Consider the following 17,512-nt stretch of genomic DNA (forward strand, 5'->3'; position numbering starts at 1 on the left):
GTCACACAGCTGACAATTGGCGGAGCCGGGTTTCGAACCCATGACCTCTGACACCAAAGCCCGGGCTCCTGCCACTGAGCCACACTGCTTAAGCGCTTACCATGTGCCAAGCACTGTTCTAAGCGCTGGGGGAGCTGCGAGATCATCAGTTTGGCCCAGGTGGGGCTCGCAAGTCTCCATCCCCATTTGACAGATGAGGTCACTGAGGCCCAGAGGAGTTAAGTGACTTGTCCAAGGTCACACTTTTGGAAGTACACTTCAAAACTCCTTCCGTTATGAGGAGAAGGAACAGGCTCAGCAGCAAACCCTCCACGTCCTCATCAGCACAATCAATCAATCAATCAATCAATCGTATTTATTGAGCGCTTACTATGTGCAGAGCACTGTACTAAGCGCTTGGGAAGTACAAATTGGCAACACATAGAGACAGTCCCTACCCAACAGTGGGCTCACAGTCTAAAAGGGGGAGACAGAGAACAGAACCAAACATACCAACAAAATAAAATAGGATAGGATAAAATAGGATAGAAATGTACAAGTAAAATAAATAAATAAATAAATAAATAGAGTAATAAATATGTACAACCATATATACACACAAATCGCGATGGCACCGTACCAGGAGCTTTGAGAGACGGCTCAAAGGGAAGCACGGACTGTATTCTGTTTACCTCGGCCAACGCATTATAATAGTAATAATAATAATAATGGCATTTATTAAGCGCTTACTATGTGCAAAGCACTGTTCTAAGCGCTGGGGAGGTTACAAGATTATCAGGTTGTCCCTCATGGGGCTCACAGTCTCAATCCCCATTTTACAGATGAGGTCACTGAGGCCCAGAGAAGTGAAGTGACTTGCCCAAAGTCACACAGCTGACAATTGGCAGAGCCGGGATTTGAACCCATGACCTCTGACTCCAAAGTCCGGGCTCTTTCCCACTGAGCCACGCTGCTTCTTATAGAGTTCAGCGGTATTTGACAGATTACGCATCAATCTCTAGACAAAGTAAAATGGCACGATTAATGAATAATAACTGTGGGATTAGCTAAGTGCCTATCATGGGTCAGCAGCATATTAAACACCGGGAGAGACAGAAGACAATGAGGGTGGACAGAACCCCCGATCCTGCTGGGTAGGGACCGTCTCTATATGTTGCCATCTTGTCCTTCCCAAGCGCTTAGTACAGTGCTCTGCACACAGTAAGCGCTCAATAAATACGATTGATTTGACTGATCCACACGGGGGGAGGAGCGAGAGTGGGCAGGGAATGCGTCTATTTATTGCCCTAATTGGACTCTCCCAAGCGCTCAGCACAGCGCTGTGCCCACAGTCCGCTTTCAATACGACTGAATGGCTGAATGCATCTCCGTTTTAAAGATGAGGAAACTGAGGCACAAAGAGGTTAGGTGACTTGTCCAAGGTCACACAGCAGACAAGTGGCAGAGCTGGGATTCGAAGCGGGGCCTCCGCCGCCCGGGGCCCACAGTCAGTCAGTCATTCATTCATTCAATCGTATTTATTGAGCGCTTACTGTGTGCAGGGCACTGTACTAAGCGCTTGGGAAGTCCAAGTTGGCAACATATAGAGATGGTCCCTACCCAACAACGGGCTTTTATTGAGCGCTTACTGAGTGCAGGGCACTGTACTAAGCACTTGGGAAGTCCAAGTTGGCAACATATAGAGACGGTCCCTACCCAACAACGGGCTTTTATTGAGCGCTTACTGTGTGCAGAGCACTGTACTAAGCGCTAGGGAAGTCCAAGTTGGCAACATATAGAGACGGTCCCTACCCAACAACGGGCTTTTATTGAGCGCTTACTGTGTGCAGAGCACTGTACTAAGCGCTTGGGAAGTCCAAGTTGGCAACATATAGAGACGGTCCCTACCCAATAACGGGCTTTTATTGAGCGCTTACTGTGTGCAGAGCACTGTACTAAGCACTTGGGAAGTCCAAGTTGGAAACATATAGAGACAATCCCTACCCAATGGTGGGCTCACAGTCTAGAAGACTGAGTGCTGAGACATGAAGACATATTCATCAATCAATCAATCAATCAATCAATTAATTCTATTTATTGAGCGCTTACTGTGTGCAGAGCACTGTACTAAGCGCTTGAGAAGTACAAGTTGGCAACATATAGAGACGGTCCCTACCCAATAGTGGGCTCACGGTCTAGAAGACTGTGTATTCATGTCTGTCTCCCCGCCTCTAGACTGTAAGCTCATCGTGGGCAGGGAATGTCACTGCTTATTGTTGCACTGTACTCTCCCAAGCGCTTAGTAAAGTGCTCTTCACACAGTAAGCGCTCAATAAATATGACTGAATGAATGACGGGGAGAAGGACACTAATATAAACGAAATGACAGATATGTACGTACGTGCTGTGGGGCTGAGCCCACTGTTGGGTAGGGACCGTCTCTATATGTTGCCAACTTGTCCTTCCCAAGCGCTTAGTACAGTGCTCTGCACTCAGTAAGCGCTCAGTAAATATGACTGAATGAATGTATTTACTGAGCCGCTCAGTACAGTGCTCTGCACACAGTAAGCGCTCAGTAAATACGATCGAATGAATGTATTTACTGAGCGCTTACTGTGTGCAGAGCACTGTACTAAGCGCTTATCGTGGCTCAGTGGAAACAGCCCGGGCTTTGGAGTCAGAGGCCATGGGTTCAAATCCCGGCTCCGCCAACTGTCAGCTGTGTGACTTTGGGCAAGTCCACTTCTCTGTGCCTCAGTTCCCTCATCTGTAAAACGGGGATTAAAACTGGGAGCCCCCCGTGGGACAACCTGATCACCTTGTAACCTCCCCGGCGCTTAGAGCGGTGCTGTGCACATAGTAAGCGCTTAATAAATGCCATTATTATTATTATTTATTGTACCTTGGAAGAGTACAGTACGACAGATTCGGTGGGCAAGCAACTCACAAGGGGCTTGAAGTCTAGAGGGAGAGACCGATATTTAAATCCACAATGGGGATCATCATCATCAATCGTATTTATTGAGCGCTTACTGTGTGCAGAGCACTGTACTAAGCGCTTGGGAAGTACAAGTTGGCAACATATAGAGACGTTCCCTACCCAACAGTGGAGGGTGACACAGAAGGGAGGCCTCTTGAGGTCCGGGAAGCCTGGATTTCCAGCCGGCAGGCTCCTCAGCGGTGGGACGGCTGTGAGCTCGTCGTCGGCAGGGAATATATCTGTTTATTGTTACAGTGTACTCGTCCGAGCGCTCAGAACAGTGCTCTGCGCACAGTTAGAGAAGCAGCGTGGCTCAGTGGAAAGAGCCCGGGCTTTGGAGTCCGAAGGACCTGGGTTCTAATTCCGGCCCCGCCGCTTGTCAGCTGTGTGACTTGGGGCAAGTCACGTAACTTCTCTGCGCTTCAGTTCCCTCATCTGTAAAATGGGGATGAAGACTGTGAGCCCCCACCTTGGGACAACCTGATCACCTTGTTACCTCCCCAGCGCTTAGAACGGTGCTTTGCACATAGTAAGCGCTTAATAAATGCCATCATTATTATTACTAGTAGTAGTACTAGTAAATATGGCTGACTCACTGACTAAAGGCACTCCCGGGGGGCCCGGTTGTCTCTTCTCTGTGTCTCAGTTACCTCATCTGTAAAATGGGGGTTAAAACTGTGACCTCCCGTGGGACAACCTGATCACCTTGTAACCTCCCCATCACTTAGAACGGTGCTTTGCACATAGTAAGCGCTTAATAAATGCCATTATTAGTAGTAGTAGTAAATACAACTGATTCACTGACTAAAGCCACTCCCGGAGGGCCCGGTGGTCACTTCTCTGTGCCTCAGCTACCTCATCTGTAAAATGGGGATTAAAACAGCAACACCCTGTGGGACAACCTGATCACCTTGTAATCTCCCCAGTGCTTAGAAGAATGCTTTGCACATAGTAAGCGCTTAATAAATGCCATTATTATTATTAGTAGTAGTAAATACAACTGATTCACTGACTAAAGCCACTCCCGGGGGGCCCGGTGGTCACTTCTCTGTGCCTCAGTTACCTCATCTGTAAAATGGGGATTAAAACTGTGACCCCCTGTGGGACAACCTGCTCACCTTGTAACCTCCCCAGCGCTTAGAAGAGTGCTTTGCACATAGTAAGCACTCAATAAATACCATTATTATTATTAGTAGTAGTAGTAAATACGACTGACTCACTGACTAAAGCCACTCCCAGGGGGCCCGGTGGTCACTTCTCTGTGCCTCAGTTACCTCATCTGTAAAATGGGGATTAAAACTGCAACACCCTGTGGGACAACCTGTTCACCTTGTAACCTCCCCAGCGCTTAGAACAGTGCTTTGCACATAGTAAGCGCTTAATAAAATGCCATTATTATTACTACTAGTAGTAGTAAATACGACTGACTCACTGACTAAAGCCACTCCCGGGGGGCCTGGTGTTCTCTTCTCTGTGCCTCAGTTCCCTCATCTGTAAAATGGGGATTGAAACTGTGACCCCTCCGTGGGACAACCTGCTCACCTTGTAACCTCCCCATCGCTTACAATGGTGCTTTGCACATAGTAAGCACTTAATAAACGCCATTATTATTATTATTAGTAGTAGTAAATACAACTGATTCACTGACTAAAGCCACTCCCGGGGGGCCTGGTGTTCTCTTCTCTGTGCCTCAGTTCCCTCATCTGTAAAATGGGGATTGAAACTGTGACCCCTCCGTGGGACAACCTGCTCACCTTGTAACCTCCCCATCGCTTACAATGGTGCTTTGCACATAGTAAGCACTTAATAAACGCCATTATTATTATTAGTAGTAGTAGTAAATACAACTGATTCACTGACTAAAGCCACTCCCGGGGGGCCCGGTGGTCACTTCTCTGTGCCTCAGTTACCTCATCTGTAAAATGGGGGTTAAAACTGCGACCCCCCGCCGTGGGACAACCTGATCACCTTGTAACCTCCCCAGCGCTTAGAAGGGTGCTTTGCACATAGTAAGCGCTTAACAAATACCATCATCATCATTATTATTATTCTTATAATAGCAGGGTGGAGCGCTCTGCGGTGTTACCTGAGAAGGCCTCTCGCAGCAGCCTGGGTCTGCGGGCAATCGCAAAGTCCTTGTCCTTCCCTCTGAGCTTCTGCCGCTTCTGCGGGGGGCAGAGAGTCCCAAGTAGCTCGTGGGGGATGTTCTCGCTGTCTTCTTCTTCCTTCTCCAGGACCAAGACGCCCATTCCCGACAGCAGCTCGGACGCCTTGCCGGAATCCCACTCCCAGGTGAAGCCGGCGGGGCCATTGGGGCTCCAGTCGGTGAGCTCCCGGAGGTGTTTCCTGAGGAGACGCTGGGCGTTAGCTTCCCCCCACAAATCAATCCATCAATCGCCTTTATTGAGCGCTCACCGTGTGCAGAGCACTGTACTAAGCAATCAATCAATCGATCGTCTTTATTGAGCGCTTACTGTGTGCAGAGCACCCAACTAAGCGCTTGGGAATTACAAGTTGGCAACATATAGAGACGGTCCCAACCCGACAGTGGGAAGCCTTCACAGCACCCAGCAGGCTTAGTTGATCATGATGATGGTGATTAGAGGATTCGTTAATAATAATAATAATGACGTTGGTATGTGTTAAGCGCTTACTACGTGCAAAGCACTGTCCTTTTAGACTGTGAGCCCCCTGTTGGGTAGGGACTGTCTCTATACGTTGCCAATTTGTACTTCCCAAGCGCTTAGTACAGTGCTCTGCACACAGTAAGCGCTCAATAAATACGATTGATTGATTGTTCTGAGCGCTGGGGGAGATCCAAGGTTGTCCCACGAGGGGCTCCCGGTCTTCACCCCCATTTTCCGGATGAGGGAACTGAGGCCCAGAGAAGCCAAGTGACTTGCCCGAAGTCACACAGCTGACAAGTGGCGGAGCCCGGATTTGAACCCACGGCCTCTGACTCCGTTAAGCGCCTACTGTGTGGCAAGCTCTGTTCTAAGTGCTGGGGTAATAATAATAATAATAATAAGGATGGCATTTATTAAGCGCTTACTATGTGCAAAGCACCGTTCTAAGCGCTGGGGAGGTTACAAGGTGATCAGGTTGTCCCACGGGGGGCTCACATTTATTAAGCGCTTACTATGTGCAAAGCACCGTTCTTAGTGCTGGGAAGGTTACAAGGTGATGAGGTTGTCCCACGGGGGGCTCACAGTCTTAATCCTCATTTTACAGATGAGATCACTGAGGCCCAGAGGCACATAGTAAGCGCTTAACAAATGCCATCATTATTATTATTATTAATTAAACGATTTGGAAACAGTCCCTGTCTGGTAAGCGCTTAACAAATGCCATCATCATTATTATTATTATATAAGTTAACCGATTCGGAAACAGTTCCTGTCTGGTAAGCGCTTAACAAATGCCATTATTATTATTATTATTATTATTATTATTATTATTATTATTATTATATGTCAACCAATTCGGAAACAGTCCCTGTCTGGTAGGCGCTTAACAAATGCCATCATTATTATTATAATTATATAAGTCAACCGGTTCGGAAACAGCCCCTGTCTGATAAGCGCTTAACAAATGCCATCATCATTATTATTATTATTATATAAGTCAACTGATTCGGAAACAGTCCCTGTCTGGTAAGCGCTTAACAAATGCCATCATTATTATTATTATTATTATTATATAAGTCAACCGGTTCGGAAACAGTCCCTGTCTGGTAAGCACTTAACAAATGCCATCATTATTATTATTATTATTATTATTATTATTATTATTATATAAGTCAACCGATTCGGAAACAGTCCCTGTCCGGTAAGCGCTTAACAAATGCCATCGTTATTATTATTATTATATAAGTCAACCGGTTTGGAAACAGTCCCTGTCTGGTAAGCGCTTAACAAATGCCATCATCATTATTATTATTATATAAGTCAACCGATTCGGAAACAGTCCCTGTCTGGTAAGCGCTTAACAAATGCCATCATTATTATTATTATTATTATTATTATTATTATTATTATATAAGTCAACCGATTCGGAAACAGTCCCTGTCTGGTAAGCGCTTAACAAATGCCATCGTCATTATTATTATTATATAAGTCAACCGATTCGGAAACAGTCCCTGTCTGGTAAGCACTTAACAAATGCTGCCATCATCATTATTATTATTATATAAGTTAACCGATTCGGAAACAGTCCCTTTCTGGTAAGCACCTAACAAATGCCATTATTATTATTATTATTATATAAGTTAACCGATTTGGAAACAGTCCCTGTCTGGTAAGCGCTTAACAAATGCCATTATTATTATTATTATATAAGTTAGCCAATTTGGAAACAGTCCCTGTCTGGTAAGCACTTAACAAATGCTATTATTATTATTATTATTATTATTATTATTATTATTATTATTATTATATGTTAACTGATTCGGAAAAAGTCCCTGTCTGTTAACCGATTTGGAAACAGTCTCTGTCTGGTAAGTGCTGAACAAATGCTATTATTATTATTATTATTATTATTATATAAGTTAGCCAATTCGGAAACAGTCCCTGTCTGGTAAGCGCTTAACAAATGCCGTCATTATTATTATTATTATTATTATTGTTATTATTATTATATAAGTTAACTGATTCGGAAACAGTCCCTGTCCGGTAAGCGCTTAACAAATGCCATCATTATTATTATTATTATTATATAAGTCAACCGATTCGGAAACAGTCCCTGTCTGGTAAGCGCTTAACAAATGCCATCATCATCATTATTATTATTATTATTATTATATAAGTTAACCGATTCGGAAACAGTCCCTGTCTGGTAAGTGCTTAACAAATGCGATCATCATCATTATTATTATCGTTATATAAGTCGACTGATTCAGAAACAGTCCCTGTCTGGTAAGCGCTTAACAAAAGCCATCATTATCATTATTATGATTATGTAAGTTAACCAATTCGGAAACAGTCCCTGTCTGGTAAGCGCCTAACAAATGCCATCATTATTATTATTATATAAGTCAACCGATTCGGAAACAGTCCCTGTCTGGTAAACGCTTAACAAATGCCATCATCATCATTATTATTATATAAATATTAACCGATTTGGAAACAGTCCCTGTCTGGCGTGGGGCTCATTGGCTACGTAGAAGGGAGAATAGGCAGTCAATCCCCTTTTCACAGTTGGGGAACCGGAGACCCAGAGAAGTTAACTGACTTGCCCGAGGTCACACAGCAGCAGGGATCTAGGCGGGGATTCCCAGATTTGTGCTCTTTCAACTAGGTCACAACGCTTCATTCACTCATTCGTTCTTTCAATCGTATTTACTGAGCACCCACTCTGTGCAGAGCACTGTACTAAGCGCTTGGAAAGTACAATACGGCGATAGAGACAATCCCTGCCCACAACGGGCTTACAGCCGCGTGGCTCGGTGGAAAGAGCCCGGGCTTTGGAGTCAGAGGTCACGGGTTCGAATCCCGGCTCCGCCGCTTGTCAGCTGGGTGACTATGGGCAAGTCACTTCTCTGGGCCTCAGTTTCCTCATCTGGAAAACGGGGATTAAGACTGTGAGCCCCCCGTGGGACCGCCTGATCACCTTGTGACCTCCCCAGCATTTAGAATGGTGCTTTGCACATAGCAAGCGCTTAATAAATGCCATTATTATTATTATTATTATTATTATTATTACAGTCCAGAGGGAGATGCCTCTCAGTCTGAATACCACAGCGCATTTCCACGGATAACACCACGGATTTATTTACAGCTTTTAACTTTCCAAGGTTCTTTCCAACACCCCATTTGATTCTCAAACCAGTCTTTTCGGGTACGAAGAGCTGGGCTACCGTAACCCATCTGGCAGATGTGGAAACTGAGGCACCAACGGGGCTAAGCGATCTCCTCCAGGTTACAAAGCAATCAGTCACGGGTGTCTACTGAACGCCGACTTCCAATTCAATCGTGTTTATCTGCTTGCTGTGGGCAGAGCACTGTACGAAGCGCTTGGGAGAGTACGATAATAATAATAATAATAATAATAATAACAATAATAATAATAATAATAATAACAGTTTTTATTAAATGCTACGGGCCAAACACTATTCTAAGCACAACCGGAATCCCCTGTCCGCAAAAATGCTCACAGTCTTAGAGGGGGAGACGGCCGTTAAAATATACGGCTACGTAGACTGCGAAGGGGCAATACAATTATTTTCTTTTCTGTAAATTAGTGCATTATTCATTCATTCATTCATTCACTCATTCAATCGTATTTTTTGAGCGCTTCCTGTGGGCACAGCACTGTACTAAGCGCTTGGGAAGTCCCAGTTGGCAACATCTAGAGCCGGTCCCTACCCACCGGCGGGCTCACAGTCTAGAAGGGGGAGACAGACAACAAAACAGAACATATTAACAAAATAAAATAAATAGAATAAATATGTAGAAATAAAATAAAGCAAGCAAGAGGTGGATCGAGGGGTGAATTTATTCGATTATCGGGGGACGGGCGGCCAAACGACAGCTGGACAGACTGGACTGTGAGCCCACTGTTGGGTAGGGACCGTCTCTATATGTCGCCGACTTGGACTAACCGAGCGCTTAGTACAGTGCTCCGCACTCAATAAGCGCTCAATAAATACGGCTGATTGATTGATTGAATATTCTACGATCAAATCCTGCAAGACTGTGAGCCCGTTTTTGCGTTGGGACCGTCTCTCTATGTTGCCGACTTGTACTTCCCAAGCGCTTAGTACAGTGCTCCGCACTCAGTAAGCGCTCAATAAATACGACTGATTGATTGACTGAATATTCTACGATCAAATCCTGCAAGACCGTGAGCCCATTATTGTTGCCGACTTGTACTTCCCAAGCGCTTAGTACAGTGCTCCGCACCCAGTAAGCGCTCAATAAATACGATTGAATGACTGAATCAAGTGGGAAGCCAGATGCATTCATCCCATCGTATGGATTGAGCGCTTATCGGGTGCAGGGTGCTGTTATTCATTCATTCAATCAATCGTCTTTATTGAGCGCTTACTATGTGCGGAGCACTGTACTGAGCGCTTGGGAAGTACAAGTTGTCCGCAGGCAACGCAAGGATCCATACTATCCCACGGGGAATCCCGGGATAAGCAGACGCACACCCACCGGGGCGTCAAGGGAAGCGGCGCGGCTCGGTGGAAAGAGCTCGGGAGTCAGAGGTGGTGGGTTCGAATCCCGACTCCGCCCCTTGCCAGCCGGGTGACCTTGGGCAAGTCACTTCTCGGGGCCTCAGTTCCCTCATCTGGAAAATGGGGATGAAGACTGTGAGCCCCAAGTGGCACAACCTGATGACCTTGTAATAATAATAATAATAATAATGATGGCGGTATTCGTTAAGCGCTTACTACGTGCAAAACACTGTTCTAAACGCTGCGGGGGCGGGGCTACAAGGAGCTTGTCCCACTTGGGGCTCACAGTCTTCATCCCCATTTTACAGATGAGGGAACTGAGGCCCAGAGAAGTGAAGTGGCTTGCCCAAGGTCACACAGCTGACAAGTGGCGGAGTATTAACCCAACGCTTAGAACACCGCTTTGCACATAGTAAGCGCTTAACAAATACTACTATTATATTACATATTATTATATACACTATTATGTTGTAATTACATTATATTATTTTACATATTACTATAACATCATTAACCCAAGGGGAATCCCGGGATAAGCAGACGCACACCCACCGGGGCATTAAGGGAAGCAGCGTGGCTCAGTGGGAAGAGCCCGGGGTTTGGAGTCAGAGGTCATGGGTTCGAATCCCGGCTCCGCCGCTTGTCAGCTGTTGTGACCTTGGGCAAGTCACAACTTCTCTGGGCCTCAGCCATCTCATCTGTAAAATGGGGGTGAAGGCTGTGAGCCCCACGCAGGACAACCCGATCACCTTGTATCCTCCCCCAGCGCTTAGAACAGTGCTTTGCACATAGTAAGCGCTTAACAAATGCCGTATTTTTTTCTCTGGGCCTCAGTTCCCTCATCTGTAAAATGGGGATGAAGACTGTGAGCCCCCCGCGGGACAACCTGATCACCTTGTATTCCCCTCCCCAGCGCTTAGAACAGTGCTTTGCACGTAGTAAGCACTTAAAAAATGCCATCATCATTATCTTCTCTGTGCCTCAGTTCCCTCATCTGTAAAATGGGGATTAAGACTGTGAGCCCCCCGTGGGACAACCTGATCACCCTGTATCCCCCCAGAGCTTAGAACGGTGCTTTGCACATAGTAAGCGCTTAACAAGTACCATCATTATTATTATTACCTTCTCCGTGCCTCAGTTCCCTCATCTGTAAAATGGGGATTAAAAAGTGTGAGCCCCCCGCGGGACAACCTGATCGCCTTGTATCCCCCCCCCAGCGCTTAGAACAGGGCTTGGCACATAGTAAGCGCTTAACAACGGGGCAACCTGATCACTTTGTAGCCTCCCCGGTGCTTAGAACAGTGCTTTGCACATAGTAAGCGCTTAACAAACGCCGTAATTTTTTTCTCTGTGCCTCAGTTCCCTCATCTGTAAAATGGGGATGAAGACTGCGAGCCCCCCGCGGGACAACCTGATCACCTTGTTAACCCCCCCGGGCGCTTAGAACAGTGCTTTTTGCACATAGTAAGCGCTTAACAAGTACCATCATTATTATTATTACCTTCTCTGGGCCTCAGTTCCCTCATCTGTAAAATGGGGATGAAAAAGTGTGAGCCCCCCGCGGGGCACCCTGATCACCTTGTAACCTCCTCCGGCGCTTAGAACAGTGCTTGGCACATAGTAAGCGCTTAACAACGGACAAACCTGATCACTTTGTAGCCTCCCCGGCGCTTAGAACAGTGCTTTGCGCATAGTAAGCGCTTAGCAAATGCCGTAATTTCTTCTCTGGGCCTCAGTCCCCTCATCTGTAAAATGGGGATTAAAAAGCGTGAGCCCCCCGTGGGACAACCTGATCACCTTGTAACTTCCCCAGCGCTTAGAACAGTGCTTGGCACGTAGTAAGCGCTTAACAGCGGGACAACCTGATCACCTTGCAACTTCCCCAGCGCTTAGGACAGTGCTTTGCACATAATAAGCGCTTAATACCATCATTATTATTATTACCTTCTCTATACCTCAGTTCCCTCATCTGCAAAATGGGGATTAAAAACTGTGAGCCCCCCGGGGAACAGCCTGATCACCTTGAATCCTCCCTCAGCGCTTAGAACAGTGCTTTGCACATAGTAAACGCTTAACAAATACCACCATTATTATTATTATCATCTCTGTACCTCAGTTTCCTCATCTGCAGAATGGGGGTTAAACAGTGTGAGCCCCACACGCGGGACCACCTCATCACCTTGTATCCTCCCCCGGCGCTTAGAACAGTGCTTTGCACGTAGTAAGCGCCTAACAAGTCCCATCATTATTATTACCTTCTCTGGGCCTCAGTTCCCTCATCTGTAAAATGGGGATGAAGACTGTGCGCCCCACACGCGGGACCACCCGATCACCTTGCATCCGCCCCCAGCGCTTAGAACAGGGCTTTGCACGTAGTAAGCGCTTAACAAACGCCGCAATTTCTTCTCTGGGCCTCAGTTCCCTCATCTGTAAAATGGGGATTAACCAGTGTGAGCCCCACGGGGGACAACCTGATCACCTTGCATCCCCCCCGGCGCTTAGAACAGAGCTTTGCACATAGTAAGCGCTTAACAAATACCATCATTATTATTATTACCTTCTCTGTGCCTCAGTTTCCTCATCTGTAAAATGGGGAGGAAGACTGTGATCCCCACACGCGGGGCCACCTGATCACCTTGTATCCTCCCCCGGCGCTTAGAACAGGGCTTTGCACACAGTAAGCGCTTAACAAATACCATCATTATTATTATTACCTTCTCTGGGCCTCAGTTCCCTCATCTGTAAAATAAGGATTTAAAACTGTGAGCCCCCCGCGGGGCAACCGCATCACCGTGTATCCCCCCCCAGCGCTTAGAACAGGGCTTTGCACAGAATAAGTGCTTAACAAGTACCATCATTATTATTACTGCCTTCTCTGGGCCTCAGTTCCCTCATCTGTAAAATGGGGATTAAAAACTGTGAGCCCCCCGCGGGACAACCTGATCACCTTGCATCCTCCCCCGGCGCTTAGAACAGTGCTTGGCACAGAGTAAGTGCTTAACAAGTACCATCATTATTATTATTACCTTCTCCGGGCCTCAGTTCCCTCATCTGTAAAATGGGGATTAAAAAGTGTGAGCCCCCCGCGGGACAACCTGATCACCTTGCATCCCCCCCAGCGCTTAGAACAGTGCTTGGCACATAGTAAGCGCTTAACAAATACCATCATTATTACTATTACCTTCTCTGCGCCTCAGTTTCCTCTTCTGTAAAATGGGGAGGAAGACTGTGATCCCCACACGAGGGCCAACCTGATCACCCTGTATCGTCCCCCGGCGCTTAGAACAGTGCTTTGCACATAGTAAGCGCCTAACAAGTCCCATCATTATTATTACCTTCTCTGTGCCTCAGTTCCCTCATCTGTAAAATGGGGATGAAGACTGTGATCCCCACACGCGGGACCACCTCATCACCTTGTATCCTCCCCCGGCGCTTAGAACAGTGCTTTGCACATAGTAAGCGCCTAACAAGTCCCTTCATTATTACTACTACCTTCTCTGTGCCTCAGTTTCCTCATCTGTAAAATGGGGATGAAGACGGTGAGCCCCACACGCGGGACCACCACATCACCTTGTATCCTCCCCCGGCGCTTAGAACAGGGCTTTGCACATAGTAAGCGCTTAACAAATACCATCATTATTACTATTACCTTCTTTGTGCCTCAGTTTCCTCATCTGTAAAATGGGGATGAAGCCGGTGCGCCCCACACGCGGGACAACCTCATCACCTTGTATCCTCCCCGGCGCTTAGAACAGTGCTTTGCACATAGTAAGCGCTTAACAAATACCATCATTATTACTATTACCTTTTTTGTGCCTCAGTTTCCTCATCTGTAAAATGGGGATGAAGACTGTGAGCCCCACACGCGGGACCAACTGATCACCTTGTATCCTCCCCCGGCGCTTAGAACAGTGCTTTGCACATAGTAAGCGCTTAACAAATACCATCATTATTACTATTACCTTCTCTGCGCCTCAGTTTCCTCATCTGTAAAATGGGGATGAAGACTGTGATCCCCACAAGCGGGGCCACCTGATCACCTTGCATCCTCCCCCGGCGCTTAGAACAGGGCTTTGCACGTAGTAAGCGCTTAACAAATACCATCATTATTACTATTACCTTCTCTGTGCCTCAGTTTCCTCATCTGTAAAATGGGGAGGAAGACTGTGCGCCCCACACGCGGGGCCACCTGATCACCTTGCATCCCCCCCCGGCGCTTAGAACAGGGCTTTGCACATAGTAAGCGCTTAACAAATACCATCATTATTACTATTACCTTCTCTGTGCCTCAGTTTCCTCATCTGTAAAATGGGGAGGAAGACTGTGAGCCCCACACGCGGGACCAACTGATCACCTTGTATCCTCCCCCGGCGCTTAGAACAGTGCTTTGCACATAGTAAGCGCTTAACAAATACCATCATTATTACTATTACCTTTTCTGTGCCTCAGTTTCCTCATCTGTAAAATGGGGATGAAGACTGTGATCCCCACAAGCGGGGCCACCTGATCACCTTGCATCCTCCCCCGGCGCTTAGAACAGTGCTTTGCACATAGTAAGCGCTTAACAAATACCATCATTATTACTATTACCTTCTCTGTGCCTCAGTTTCCTCATCTGTAAAATGGGGAGGAAGACTGTGATCCCCACAAGCGGGGCCACCTGATCACCTTGCATCCTCCCCCGGCGCTTAGAACAGGGCTTTGCACGTAGTAAGCGCTTAGCAAACGCCGTAATTTCTTCTCTGGGCCTCAGTTCCCTCATCTGTAAAATGGGGATGAAGACTGTGAGCCCCACATGGGACAAACTGATCACCTTGTAACCTCCCCAGCGCTTAGAACAGTGCTTTGCACGTAGTAAGCGCTTAACAAATGTGTGTTTCCTGTGGAGCGTGGCCGGTGCGCTGAGCGCTGTGCTGAGCGCTGTGCTGAGCCCCCGTTACCTGAGCATGGTGCGGGGCTCCGCGGCTCCCGCCTTCCCGGCGACCCGCGCGCATGCGCGCGTGCCCCCCCCCCCCGGAAGGCGGCCGCGCCGCCCGCTGGGAGTTGTAGTCCCCGCCGCCCTAGTCGCCCCCCCACAATCCCCCGCGGCGGAGAGGCCACGCCCCCTCCGGGCGGAGGAGAAGGCAGGCGCGCGCGCGCCGCCCGCTGGGAGCTGTAGTCCCTGCCTCCCTCGTCGCCCCCCCACAATCCCCCGCGAAGGGGAGGCCACGCCCCCTCCGGGCGGAGAGGAAGGCAGGCGGGCGCGCCGCCCGCTGGGAGTTGTAGTCCCTGCCCCTCCCCGTCGCCCCCCCACAATCCCCCGCGGCGGAGAGGCCACGCCCCCTCCGGGCGGAGGAGAAGGCAGGCGGCCGCGCCGCCCGCTGGGAGTTGTAGTCCCTGCCGCCCTCGTCGCCCCCCACAATGCCCCGCGAAGGGGAGGCCACGCCCCCTCCGGGCGGAGAGGAAGGCAGGCGGGCGCGCCGCCCGCTGGGAGCTGTAGTCCCTGCCGCCCGTCTCGTCCCCCACAATCCCCCGCGGCGGAGAGGCCACGCCCCCTCCGGGCGGAGGCGGCGGAGGAGAAGGCAGGCGGCCGCGCCGCCCGCTGGGAGTTGTAGTCCCAGCCGCCCTCCTCGCCCCCCACAATCCTCCGCGGCGGAGCAGCCGCGTGGCTCAGTGGGAGGAGGGCGGGCTTTGGAGTCAGAGGTCACGGTTCCAATCTCGGCGCTGCCAAGTGTCAATTGTGTGACTTTGGGCAAGTCACTTTACTTCTCTCCCCCTTTTAGACTGTGAGCCCACCGTTGGGTAGGGACCGTCTCTATATATTGCCATCTTGCGCTTCCCAAGCGCTTAGTGCAGTGCTCTGCCCACAGTAAGTGTTCAATAAATACGATTGATTGATTCTCTGGGCCTCAGTTACCTCATCTGTAAAATGGGGATGAAGACTGTGAGACCCCCGTGGGACAAGCTGATCACCTTGTAACCTCCCCAGCGCTAAGAGTGCTTTGCACATAGTAAGCGCTTCATAGACTTTTAGACTGTGAGCCCACTGTTGGGTAGGGACTGTCTCTATATGTTGCCAATTTGTACTTCCCAAGCGCTTAGTGCAGTGCTCTGCACACAGTAAGCGCTCAATAAATACGATTGATGATGATAGTAAGCGCTTAATAAATTGCCATTAAAAAAAGAGGCAGGCGGGCGCGCTGCCCGCTGGGAGTTGTAGTCCCAGCCGCCCTGGTTGCCCCCCCCCACAATCCCCCGCGGCGGAGGGGGTGGAGGAGGAGGAGGAGGAGGAGGAGGCAGGCGGGGCCGCGCTGCCCGCTGGGAGTTGTAGTCCCCGCCACTCCCTGGTTGCCCCCCCCCCACAATGCCCCGCGGCGGAGAGGCCTCGCCCCCTCCGGGCGGAAGGGGTGGAGGAGGCAGGCGAGCGCGCTGCCCGCTGGGTGCTGTAGTCCCAGCCGAACTGGTTGCCCCTTACAATCCCCCGCGGCGGTGAGGCCCCGCCCCCTCCAGGCGGAGGGGTGGAGGAGGAGGAGGGCGCGCTGCCCGCTGGGAGCTGTAGTCCCAGCCGCCCTGGTTGGTGGAGGAGGGGAAGGAGGAGGTGGAGGAGGGCGCGCTGCCCGCTGGGAGTTGTAGTCCTAGCCGCCCTGGGAGCCCCCCCACAATCCCCCGCGGAGGAAGAGGAGGAGGAGGAGGCAGGAGGGCGCGCTGCCCGCTGGTTGCCCCCCACAATCCCCCCGCAGCGGAGGGGGTGGAGGAGGAGACAGGCGAGCGCGCTGCCCGCTGGGAGCTGCAGTCCCATCCGAACTGGTCGCCCCCCCCACAATCCCCCGCGGCGGTGAGGCCCCGCCCCCTCCAGGCGGAGGGGAGGAGGAGAAGGAGGAGGAGGTGGGCGCGCTGCCCGCTGGGAGTTGTAGTCCCCGGCGGCGCGGGGGGGGGCCCCCCACAATGCCCCGCGGCGGGAGGGCGGGGCCGTCGGGTGTCACACGCCGGAGGGCGGCGGCTGAGGCGACGGTTCTCCTCAGGCCCTCCGTCCGACCGACCGACCGAGCGACCGAGCGGACGGACACGGTGACGGACAGCGAGGAGCATGGGCGGCCGAGGCCGAGGCCGAGGCCGGGGCGCCGCCGGGGAGACCCACCGCCCACGGTAATCACCAGTCATCGGCCTCCTCCTCCTCCTCCTCCTCCTCGTCAGAATGACATTCACTGAGCGCTGGCTATGCGCAGTGCACTGCTCTAAGCGCTAGTAATAAGAATAATGATAATGACATTTATGTACAACCATGTATATATGGTTGTACGTGTTTATTACTCTCTTTATTTATATTTATTTTCCTTGTCCATTTCTATCCTATTTATTTTATTCTGTTGGTACGTTTGGTTCTGTCCTCTGTCTCC

General features: G+C 49.6%; 2 protein-coding genes across 3 annotated transcripts in view; one reads left to right on the forward strand and one right to left on the reverse strand.

The window, feature by feature from the left end:
* The window catches only part of SKP2 (S-phase kinase associated protein 2), a 39,080-nt gene extending 23,968 nt beyond the window's left edge, over positions 1 to 15,112 (reverse strand). Inside the window, exons 1-2 of the mRNA XM_038744317.1 lie at positions 15,077 to 15,112; positions 5,046 to 5,305 (exon numbers count right to left, since the gene is read on the reverse strand). Coding sequence (XP_038600245.1) covers positions 5,046 to 5,305; positions 15,077 to 15,084 — 268 coding nt within the window. The 5' untranslated portion in view covers positions 15,085 to 15,112. The remainder of the gene's footprint in view (positions 1 to 5,045; positions 5,306 to 15,076) is intronic.
* A 2,059-nt stretch (positions 15,113 to 17,171) lies between these two features.
* The window catches only part of LMBRD2 (LMBR1 domain containing 2), a 68,852-nt gene continuing 68,511 nt past the window's right edge, over positions 17,172 to 17,512 (forward strand). For both annotated transcript variants that reach the window (XM_038743849.1, XM_038743850.1), the window contains exon 1: positions 17,172 to 17,261. The gene's annotated coding sequence lies outside the window, so the exon portion shown is untranslated. The remainder of the gene's footprint in view (positions 17,262 to 17,512) is intronic.

This window comes from Tachyglossus aculeatus, chromosome 3, assembly GCF_015852505.1.
Source record: "Tachyglossus aculeatus isolate mTacAcu1 chromosome 3, mTacAcu1.pri, whole genome shotgun sequence".
Taxonomy (NCBI): domain Eukaryota; kingdom Metazoa; phylum Chordata; class Mammalia; order Monotremata; family Tachyglossidae; genus Tachyglossus; species Tachyglossus aculeatus.